The sequence below is a fragment of the Rhineura floridana genome, chromosome 2 (assembly GCF_030035675.1).
Source record: "Rhineura floridana isolate rRhiFlo1 chromosome 2, rRhiFlo1.hap2, whole genome shotgun sequence".
In the NCBI taxonomy this organism is placed as follows: Eukaryota; Metazoa; Chordata; class Lepidosauria; order Squamata; family Rhineuridae; genus Rhineura; species Rhineura floridana.
In genome coordinates, this window is record NC_084481.1 from 61,018,805 (window position 1) to 61,031,006 (window position 12,202).

A 12,202-nucleotide genomic window follows, 5' to 3' on the forward strand; every position below is an offset into this window, starting at 1 on the left:
TTTTGGAGAATCCCAGCCATCACTGACCTAACAAAAAGTCAGCCCCCTAAACACTTTTCATTTTTAGGAAGTCAATCGTTCTCTACAAAAGGCTAGCCTATTCATACCATCTTCTACTTCTGCTCTCTGAAGTGTTAGCTTGTTTCCCCTTTTCACAGACCTTGAGCATCTTAATATAATAAGCTGGTCTACAAGTCTTACTTGAAGGATGAAGATAGACAATATCTTTCACTGTAAAGTCTCGGGCTTGAATTCCTTTCAGGCAGTCAGCAACGAAGCTCATGAGCAGGACCCAGGCCAGCACAGGCCAAGATGCCATTGCAGAGGGGGCACCTCAAACATGCGGATTTCTCGGGAGTAAGTTCTTCTTGTATCTGGAAGAGATAGGCACCTGGAAGCACAGGAAGAAAAGACACACAACATGGGTGAATAAGCCCAACAAAACTACACATCTGCAAGATTAAAATGTAAAAGTTGTTATTCCCAGGCAAGGACTGCTAACCATATCAGAACACTAAGAATTTTGGATCTCTGCCATACCTTGTACTCCAGAACTGGACTGCCAAGACACATTGGGACTATGGCCCAAATTTATTTCTTAAAAGATAGAGAGGAGGCATGTGGCTTTCCCAGATCCAATCCCTTGCTTCTTCAGTTAAGGCTTTATGCCCAAGATCCTGAGCTGCTACTCAGAAAGGGTAGACACAGTACTAGAAGTGACGGACCATTGCTCTGATTCAAGCCACCATACGTTTTCCCCGTGTACATCATTATGTATATGTCTTCACATCTGATGACTGTGTAGATTCATTTTACCATATGAACATCTAGTGGGAAGCTGCCATTTGCAGTAGATACTGCATATACATGCAGTAATAGTATGTGCAAGGTTCCCCTGCCCCGGTACCCATGTACATGCATCTAAGGGAAATCTTGGAAGGTAACACAAGGGCTATCTGGGCTTCAATGAAATTGGGACACTTTTATTTCATTAGAATAAAATCAGTATGACTACCTATGTTCTGGCCATGCAGTTATATAAAAACAATGCCCCCAAATGCTCAAAGCACAAGCCTGACTCAGGACTTGGAACTGGACTGAATCCAAAAACTTAGCACTGGGAAAGTGGCAAAAAGATGTAAGCTTAGAACACTTGGTTAAATTTCATATGACCTTTTATTTATTAAGCAGGATTCTGAGTCCACTGAGAGCTATCACCTTTAAAATACTAGCGACAATTTATTTTTTAAAAAATAAGAGGAATTGTTATAGTGAGATCCTATCATGAGAGTACTGGGCAGCTGCCGGTGAAAGCTAAGGAAGATGAAGATTAAATCCTGCATTATTATTAACAGTGTGTGGTCTCAGACACCTTTTGAAACTGTAAGGTTCAGCATACCAAGATGCTTAATATGCTGTAACAACCAGGGGTTGTATTCAGCTGCTGAGATGATCATTCTGTCAGTGCAAGCACTTCTGCTTGCCTGACGGAAAGATCTTCCCTCTGCTCCTGCCAATTTGGGGGCTCTCCCAACCCTCCAGAGCAGATGTGGGGAGGGCACAGAGGGCATGTGGGGGGAGGAGATGGGGGAAGTCCCATTGCACTAGCAGGAATTTTGCAATGGCTTCCACTAGCACAATGAGTTAGTTGAATACAGCCCTAGAAGTTTACAACAAAATATGTGCCCCTTCAGGTTCACTGTCACCAAGTCCCATTAAGAGTTAAACACCTTTGTTTGTTTTTTAAAGTGATTTATCAAAAATCTTAATACACTTCACCTCAATTCATAAGTGGGTTCCGGTAGAGCTCCTCAGGACAGTACGAAACCATCCGAATGCTCTCCCTATGCAGTTATGTTGAAGTACATGACCTGATTCACCTCACAAATTTTGTAGTGTGAAACAGATTTTCAAACTGAGATAGTTATGTCCATCCTTTTCCCCTGAACCAACAAACCAATTGCTTTTGCATTAATTAAAGGGGATGAGGTGGCTTGAAGAGGTGCCACACATAAGAGATGGCGTCTAGGTATGTCCACTTGTGTAAGCTTTTTGTAAAGTCAAAAAAATCTAGCTTGACCACAGACATAACAGGAGCAAATATTTTGGTACAGCTACTGCTGTTTAGATTATCTGTAGCAGGCAATTTTAGCAACATATTTCCCACCCAATTTTTATTCCTGAAAAGACACAGAGTAGCTCTCTAAAATCACCCCTATCACGTTGAACATGAAAACAGCAATATTCAGATGTTACTCAAGCACTGATGATCACGAAGCTATGCTATATTAAAAGCTCTGCAGAGGTTATTCAATAGTAAATATTCACATTTTTATTTAAAGTGAACTGAAGAAAATATCATCAAGTAAGCATATGCTCAGGTCAATTTGTGAGGTGGTGTATTTAGAAAGTTGTTCCAGTTCCTTATTAAATAAATGTGTAACTTGTTGCTTGTATATTCTTCAAAACAAGCAAAAGTAATTCAGTGAAAGATGCCTTCCATATATTACAGGCACATTATCCTACCAACTTTTAAAACAAACACAGGATGGGTGAGATCACTTTGTTATCCCAAGTCACCCTTCACTGTAAAATGAAATAATTTGCTATTATGATTGGGTGGGATGCCATCACTTATAGGTGTTGCAAGCAATTATGTTTAGGCAATTTTGAAAATAAAATGAAATAAATAGTTGGTCTAAATGGTGATCCCTGAATACTCATTTTGATAATGAAATTATTTCACCGCTCCCACCATTTTTTCCAAACTCTGCACATTCCTCATCATGCGTTCAAGAGAGTGAAGTAATGCTAGGTGTAGATTTACACACACACACACAAAATTTTTAAAGCATCCTATGTATTATTACATTTAGTGTTACTGTGATATCAAAGCAATTCTCAACAGTAATTTCTGAAACAATATGAAGTGCTTAAATCTATGTCTAATGTCTCTTGCATGGGCATTATTATGAGGTGATCTGGGGGAGGGTAGAGCCCCAGATCTTGCCACTTCCTCCTTTTAAATTTTTTTTTTAAAGTTGCTTACAGGGTACCTAGATATGCCGCAATATGCAGTGCCAGTGAGATCCCAGCCACCCACAATCTTGTTCAGAGATGTTCTTTATTTTTATGCAAATCTGCATTGTGGGCTTGTGCTTTGGATTCTTTAAGTACCTTGCAGTGCCCCAGTCTCTTACGAGAAAATGCAGCCGGGATTACTATTGTACAATTGACATCATTATAGTCACACCTCAAAATCATCAAAACATCCCATCTCACGTAGCCGTGGGCAAAGTTCCCTGGTGGCTACACTGATGCAGAGTTCCAACTCATATGGAGAAGCCACATAAATCAGCATTAGGGCGTGGCCAGCTGACAATCCTACTCCCTAACTTTATTGCTGAAGTTAATTTTAACTGTTGAAGTTAATTCTTACATTATCTGATGCAAAACATGTCTCTGTTCTGGGATATCTCTGACCCATCAAAGCTGGTGTGTGCATGTGTATGTCAAATGGATATGACTAGCACCTTGGCCACCAAGTCCCTCTTTACAGCTCTGTTGTAGAAAGCTTGAAAGTCCCTAATCCTTAAACTGGAGAGATAAAAGACAGATCAAAAGAGCAAGCTACAACCTCTCAAGGGAGAGAATAGGAAACTGTGAATACACTAAAACTGCCCTAGGGCACAGCTACTCTAAGATACTGTATGCATATTGCCATCAACTCCGGAAGCCTAAGCAGACAAGTCATTTGGGTCTTAGTCACAGCTGCTTTCATAGTGGAAAGCACATTTACATACTTAACTTTGGAGGGTTATCTATTTGCAATTCATATTTGTGAGATGGTTCCTTTGATGAAGTCAACAAAGCAGACAAAAGAAAAAGAACAGGCTAGGAAATGCCAGCTTTTCATTGGATACGATTCAGATATTTTGTTGAGGTAAAGTGTTGCTGGAAAGCGCATGTCGTCTTATGCAGTGCCATAAGCATAAGCACACCACCAGTGCTTCAATAATAGTGTTTGCTGAAATAATGGTTTATCAAGAAAATGGTAGGCAAAAAGATAGGTGTGTGGACAGCCTGTCCTGTCCTAAACGAGCTTGTACCCATTCCAGACCAACCCCAAGTTAACCATTAAGAATTTTAAAAGCTCAGACTGTGTTTTCAACGGGTGCCCATTGCAGCCAATAGCCAGACTGAGGGAAGAGGTGGACTCTTCAGAACTCTGAGTGTTTACATTTTTCTAGTCATCCAAAACCCTGGCATAACACTTCTTACAATCAACCTTACATTTCCACTAGTCACACAGGTATTACACTAGGGCAGCCTGGTGCCCTCCAGGTGTTTTGGACTACAGCTCCCATCAGCCCCAACCAGCACAGATTTTTGGAGATCTAGAGCCCCTTGAATTCTTCCTCCTTTATTCCATATTTGTAACCATTTCCTGGTTCTTTCCCTTCTTCCTTTGTTGTGTGCTCCCTTATGTAACACCTATTCTGTTTTTACAAACTTGTCTTCTGATCCTTTGTCCTCATCTCTTGTCGTTCCTTTCTTTTCTGTCCAAAAGTTCTTGGGTGTGGTATTCTCTGTGTCTCATTTGCTTTTCTAACAATTCTGTTATTGATCCTCTCCAACCTGTTTTTCACTCTTTTCAATTAGCTGAGACTGCTCAAATTCATATTTACTATCATTCTTCCCCCCTCCGTATATTCACATTCTTGTCAAGTCTTGCCATTTTCAGTTGATCACTATAGCTAGAATCACTTCTCTAACAAACTTTTACTCTTTTTTTCCTTTTATGCTTAAGCCTCTCCTACCAGCCTAAAGTGCTGCTTATTATTATACAGCCATGAGAGTGGCTGTGTACTATAGCCAGGATGGATATTTCACATTCCGCAATGTTAAATTGAAAATACCCTTCATGTCATTCTGCTGCTTCCCATAAGCTCATTTCAAAACAAAACCTTACAAAACTTAATAGTCCTGAACTCAGAAACAATTGCTTAATCCTCCAGGTTTTCATGGCGTTACACAAAATACACAAATCCAGACTCCTGTTGGACTTTTTTTCTGTCAGTGGTCTCATAATATGAGGTGGTATAGAAATGCAATAAATAAATAAATAAATTGTTGAAATTAATTAAAAATCAGCCATGTTCACAGAGTACCTGTAATCCTATTACTGACCTTGCCCCATACTCTGACCATCTTCTACAGTTTAAAAGTTAAAAAAAATGCATGGCTGATTTTTAATTAATTTAAGAAAGTTAACATTGACATCAATGATAAGCCCGGGCATGCTCAGTAAGAACCAACTGTCAGGATTCTAAAAGCCAGACTCACAGTCGTTCGGCTTTGCTAATCAGGGGTCCACACCCACACCAGACCTTTTTTTCACTTTAGACAGTCATGGCTTCTCCCAAAGAATCCTGGGAAGTGTAGTTTGTGAAGGGTGCTTGTGAAGACTCCTATTACCCTGACAGAACTCCAGTGGCCAGAGAGATTTAACAGTCAGCTCCTCTTCTGGGGATTGTAGCTCTGTGAAGGGAATAGGGAACTACTCTTCCCAGGATTCTTTGGGGGAAGAGTCTAAAGTAAAATAACAGCCTGGTGTGGATGTGGCTAGGAACAACTTTGGTTTAAATTTGGGTGGGAGACTACAGGTGCCTGCAGTAGAACAGAAAGGTGGGGGAAACCCTGAGAAACAATGATATTGTTCACAATGTTTTCCTTTTGGAAAGGAAAGGGGCTTTCCCTCTGCCTAGTACCCATGCACCCAATCCCCTCCCCTCCCTCCCTCCCTATCCCTACCCTTCATCCCCTTTTCTCCCCTTCTCCTTCCTCCAGGTCAGTTTCACCTATCCTAAGCATGATTGCACAGGAATAAATCCCACTCAACTCAAAAAGCATGCAAATGATCAAACCTGCCCTCCCTTCTTTCTTGCCCCTTCCCTCCCCCTTCCTTCACCCTCCCGCCTCCTCCCCCCTCCCCCTTCTAATCCCTTTTCCCCTTCTCCCCCCTCCCCCTTCTCCTCCTCCCCCTTCTCCTCCTCCCCCGTGGTCAGTTTCACATATCCTAAGCATGATTGCACAGGAGTAAATCCCACTGGACTCAATAAGCATGCAAATGATCAGACCTGCCTTTCCCCTCCCCCCTCTCCTCTTCTTCCCCCTCTCTCCTTCCCTTTCTCTCCGTCCTGCCTGAAGTCAAGGGATTCAGACTCGGACTCAGCTGTGGCTTTTTCTCTTTTTATTAAAGTAATAGTTACATCCAAAGCAGTTCGCATCATTAACCTAGCTACTCTTTCTAGTAACTCAGCTCTGCTCTAGCACTGACTTAAGCATGACTTTGTGACTCTAAGACATTGAATCAGCAACTGGGTTCCCTCCCCCGAGTCAGCTAAAGTAGGCTTGGATTGCGCACACAAACGAAGACTCCACCTCAGCTCTGACTGTGGAACTCCCACCTCAAGCACCTCCAAGCACTGGATGAAGGTGGTTTGATCTCAACTTCCCTCTCCGACAGAGGAGGGCTGCTAACTGTCAGTTCGGGCATGGGAAGCTGGGCAGCACTCAGCTGGGAAATGTGCAAGGCTGAGTCTCTGGTGCAGGCAGCAGTGGCATGTCCAATTGGAGAGTGTCTGACAAGTCAGGTGATGCTTCCACAGGGGGGTTAAGGAGCTGAGGGGGCTCAGCTGTCAAAGGGGGGGCTAGGAAGCCCTGTGAGTCCACCCCACTGCCTGCCCCCTCCCCAGGCTCCCAGTCCAAGTCCCCATCATCTGTTTCGCCTTCATCTATCCGCCCCCTCCCTGCATGGATCATGACATTCTCCTTCCCCTCCCCCCAACAAAATCTCTCCTCTCCCCTCCTCCTCCCCTGCCCACTTCAGCCCTCCCTCCCTCCCCTCCTCTGTGGCCAGTTTCACCTATCCTAAGCATGATTGCAGAGAAGTAAATCCCATTGAACTCAATAAGCACGCAAATGATCAATCCATTCTCAGCAAACATGCACAGGAATAAGCATGCAAATGATCAATCCATTCTCAGCAAACATGCACAGGATCACATTTCTTACCTCCCAAATTAAAAAGCAGAGAAATTCACTAATAGGCAAGAAAAAACCCTGAGGTTTAAAAATGTACCTATAGCCAACAGATATTTTTATCAAACTTTAGAAAGCAGGGCAATTGGGCAGCTATAACAAATGCGCCAGGACTGCAGGAGACCTGACCTCCTCTCTGAGATATTGTACTGCCCTACAAATTTGTCAAAATGCAAACACCATTTGGGTTGGTCTTTCACAGTCCAATCCACTTCCTGTGTAGCTTGGAAGAATTTGGTAACATGTGCCTCTGAACATATAGTAAGTGGTGGCAACACCTGCAATCAGGACTACATCTCCAAAGATGGGGGGAGGGGAAGGAGAGTTTCATGAGCCTTGCAGGGAGGGGGCAGATAGACGAGGGCAAAACAAATGATGAGGAGATGGACTGGGAGCCCGGTGAGGGGGCAGGCAGCAGGGTGGACAAACAGGGCTTCCCAGCCCCCTCCCCTTTGACAGCTCAGCCTTCCACATTGTTGGACTACAACATTTGTCCATGGCTAGGACTAATGGGAATTCATCAACATCTGGAGAACCACAGGTTAGCTACCCCATTGTACAGCATCATTAAGGGTGACTTTGTAGCTAAACAGGAAAGGAAGGTCATCTAGCCTTCCATCTAGAGAGCCAAAATGCTTATGTTTATACATCCTTAGTCCATTGGGGCATACAAAAATACACCAAGCCAATGGTATCTTCATCACAAAGAATCCATTTAGTTGTAGACTTTCCCTGACCCATCATGTCAGACACTGTTTTATATGTTTGAATTCCCTGAACTCCTGTTTCATTTGTTTTATTCTACTGGTTTATGATTGCATCATATTTTTTAATGATATTTTTCTTTTATACTTTACAACACTTTACAAGATTTATAAAATATTAAGTGGTTTATACAAGTTTTTAAGTCAATCAATCATTATATAATCAAATGGTTCTAGTAAGTGAGGTATCTTAGGGAGAGATTATCAATTCACCTTGAGTAGTTTTAAAAAGAAAACAAAAAAGTGTTTAGCTCATTCAGCCTATACACTCATGGCACAAAATCCTGGCAAACCTGAAATTCCCTCAGTCTTATCCAGCTTACAGCAAGCAGCAACACACCTTTCGTAACTTCAGCAGGGCTGTTCCCCTCCCTGGCCTTTTGCTCCAAAATGGAGTTACTGAAGTTACCCAACAAATTTGCCAAGCAGCAACACAATTGTCCATTTGTCACATCTGATTAAGATGGCGACATGTTGTCTTTGCTATCCACAGTCCAGGAAACAATAGGCTGGGGATAATAAACTGTAGCACGGACTTCTTCATAAACTGCAGTAACACCATCCACTGCAATGAAGCTTTTAATCCTCTTGAACGTTGGACAGGATTAACTGAGTATCCTATCGTGGCACTTTCTCTGTCCCATCCCCAGCACCGGCCTTTGATCTGTTACACTCAAATGGCCGTTTGCTGATAACTCAGGCCCACAAGCTAGCTAAATGGAGTACCACTTGCAGAAATGGGAGCATTCTAGCACACAGTGCTTTCAGGCAGCTCCCTTGGCCTCCAACAAGCCACCCTGCCCAGTTTTCTTTTTAAAAAACAGATATTTTTTGCTTGGTTGGGAGGTCCATGTTTTTGGAGGGTCCTGCCTGCTTTTGTATGTTTTGTGTGAGGGTGTAAGCTGTTTCGCCTCTTGGCTTTTTTTATGGGGGTGAGGGAGTAGTTCTGAGAAATGGCAGTTTTCCTTTTGTTAAATGGGTATGTTGTGGTGTCCAGTTTTAGATTTACAAATGTGACCCCAGGCCCAAAAAAGGCTGGGGACCCCTATTTGAAAGTTTAAGGGCAGATGTAATTAGCAAGTACATATCCAACTTGAATAAGTTTCCATTTTAAACTATATTGTTGTCCCATCCCAAGCATACTTCACTCACATTACATGGAGACATGTAGTGTCATGATTAAGTATTGGATTGCTCCGTTTCCACGACTTACATTTATTTTACATACGGAGTCACTTTCCACAAAATGCATTAAGGATTTCAGGATTGCAAGAAAAGGTTCCAATGTATATAAGCAACACCTTTCCGATCAGCAATTACCTCAGTCTGCCTAAAAATACCTCATTTTAGGCTTTAAGGTAATAATTAGTTTATCCAATCCAATAATTAATCACATAAAATGTGCATCTTTAAGCCTGTGAAAGAACATTTCTTGCTAGTGGCAGTGCTGTGCATGGTGCAAGCAGATTTCCAGGTAAACATATGACTTTTTGTATGGGGGAAAAATATTTTTATTTGACAGAACCAGCTCATTTAGCATCCTCAAAATAAAAAAGGTGCATCAAGATGCTGCAATAGTTATTTAAACTAAACAACATTAATCCATCAATCCGCTGATGTCAGACCTATATTGACATTATCATTCCTATGTGGTTTATTTTCCATATGTTTTGGTGATTTAATAACATTTCTATGGTCCATGACTGCTGGGTTATCAAAGCAGCAGGACACAAAAGATAAGAAATATACGCCAAAGTAGCAACATCTTGTTTGTAAACATGCATTTCAAACCCCACTGGGGGGAGGGGGAAGTGGGGAAGGCAATCTCAAGTGGAAAAAGAGTAGGTGGATAGAAGATTGAAGCTGTGGGTTAAACAACTCCCATCATCCCTGACCACTGATCTTGCTAGCTGGGCCTGTTGGGAACTGGAGTCCTCCAACGTCATCTGGAAGGCCAGAAATTCTTCATCCAATTTAAGCAGTTTCTTCTCATTATCTACTGCTTCTTCACTCAAATTCTTTCTTAAAAAAAAAAATACATTTAGGACTCAGTTACATCCTTTGTTTTCAACACATAGTTGGGTCCAGAAACTGCAATTCATTTATAAAAACAAAAGCCAAGGCTTTGTATAAAGTATTATGATACAAAACCATTTTATCAAAGTGAAATAAAAAAATATGAATACAGTATAGCCACTGTAACTTTTTATATATGTAACTGTTTTATATGTCATATTATAAATTGCTACGGGTTGCCTCCTAGGAAGAGATTTATAAATGAAACAAACAATAATAAACATGTAATGCTAAACCATTATGAAGAGGATCCGAAGGCTTGCATGCTCCCCCTTCCCACTCCTCCAGCAAGATGATCGGAAGCTTCCATTTTCAATTTACCACAGTTTAGCATCACATCTGAACTAAAACTGCCATTAATCTTAACTACTGTTTATTGTAGCAAGCCAGATTCATAAACCACAGTTTGAAGTTGGCTTATTTTAGTAAACCATAGTTAAGACTAATTACATTTTGTCTGGATTCAGATATCACAACAAGCTATGATCGAAAATAAAGTAAAGGCTTTCAAACACCATCTTGCAGCCATGCGAGAAGGGGGGCAAGCACACAAGCCCACTTGGTTTTTCCTTGTAATGCTAATCATGGTTTAGCATAAGAGTAGCCAACATGAAGCCATCCTGGTAATATTGGTCTACAATTCCCATCATTTGTATTTGTATCATTTTATGGTATTTTATGCCCTTTTGTATTTGTATACACTGCTGTACACTGCCTTGATATATTTTTCATGCAAGGGCGGTTTTGAATAACTAACATGAAAAGCCCTGATCATTGGCCGTGCTGACCGGAACTAATGAGAGCTAGAGTCAAACAATATCTAGAGGACATCATGTTGGCTGCCCCTGGGCTTAGCATTATATATTCAAGCACAGCCAAGGTACCTGGTTTGCAAGGAACTCTCAAACATTCAATTTCAACCTATTAAAAAAGTTAAAACTAACCCTTTCACAAGAAGCGTAAGTAGGAGGATATCCTTTTAAAAAGGAAGTCAAGAAAACCAATCATGTGGTATTGTGAAAGGATCCTCAAGTAACCAAGTCACAAGTTGCTACATTCTGAAATGCTGGAAAATAACATATTTGGACTTCCCGGAAGGATTGCTCCGCCTGTGGCTGCCTCTGAGATAAGCTCTGTCTCAGAGGAAGCTTTTTTCAGTTTAAAATCAGTCAAAAGGGAACTTTGACTGGTATAAATGTTCTCCCAGGCAAGGGTGAATCGAAGATTATCCACAGAAACTTCGTTAGGCTGTCGGTGGCTGGAATCGATCAGGAATTCCCTGGGAAAAGAAGGCATACCTAGCAGCCGAGGACGGAGTTAGGACTTCCAGCAAGCTGGGCTGAAAAAAGCGAGACTTTTTTTCTTTTAAACGATCCACAACGGGCAAGCTTCCTTCTGTCTAATCTTATCATTTGGCTTAAATTACTACAGTAAAAGAGATTTGTTTAAGAATCAGAAATCAAGATACCTGGGTGAGTTACACTTCTCTCTTTTATACAAGGAATTAAGGAGGAGGAAAGAAAATTTAAAAAGCTTATCTTATTTTTTATGGCAAAAAGCTGGCCTGAATTTGGAAACTATAAAGATTAAAACGGATGAGGGGCAACTTACCCGAAGAGAAAACCTGATCTAGATGATTATTTGATTGATATATGTCTGGGACTACTTTTTCTTGGACTACTTTCTTTAGACGAATCTGCTGTTTGTGTATGTTACTAATTGTTCGGCGTTGTGAACCAAATTTGTTTTGCATTCTTGGACGTGCGGGAGATAAGAACTGTGCTGGCCAGATGATGTCAACAGGCCTGGAATATTAACCCCCTTATTGCTGGAAAAAGAAGCAAATTACTCTTTGCTTGGGAATTGTGGCTATATTGGAAATTTGAAGGGTTTTTTCTTCGGCTTTAAGAATGACAATCAAAGAAGTGGCAGAGACCCTGGATGTATCCCTGGAAGGGTTCTCCCCTCTGGATATGTTTCAGAAGATAATGGATGAGATTAAGATAACGAAACAAGAACTGGGACAGAGTAGACGAGAGATGGCAACTGAATTTGGTAAAGTGAAACAGGAGTTGAAAGAAATAAAGGATTATATGAGAAAAGGAGCAGATGGACAAGCAATAGAAGATGAAAAAGAAATTAAAGGGAAGGAGCAAATTCTGGAGATTGGATCAGATATATTAAATGTGGAATTGGAAAAAGATTTGGACTTTATGGCAAAAATTAAAGGGAGGATGCAAGTCCTGGAGATTGGAACA

The 12,202-nt window shown here is 41.3% G+C and overlaps 1 protein-coding gene across 2 annotated transcripts in view; it reads right to left on the bottom strand.

The window, feature by feature from the left end:
• Window positions 1-12,202, bottom strand: part of LYPD6 (LY6/PLAUR domain containing 6) — a 66,992-nt gene that overhangs the window by 15,140 nt on the left and 39,650 nt on the right. For both annotated transcript variants that reach the window (XM_061608832.1, XM_061608831.1), the window contains one exon: window positions 202-391. In XM_061608832.1, coding sequence (XP_061464816.1) covers window positions 202-319 — 118 coding nt within the window. In that variant the 5' untranslated portion in view covers window positions 320-391. The remainder of the gene's footprint in view (window positions 1-201; window positions 392-12,202) is intronic.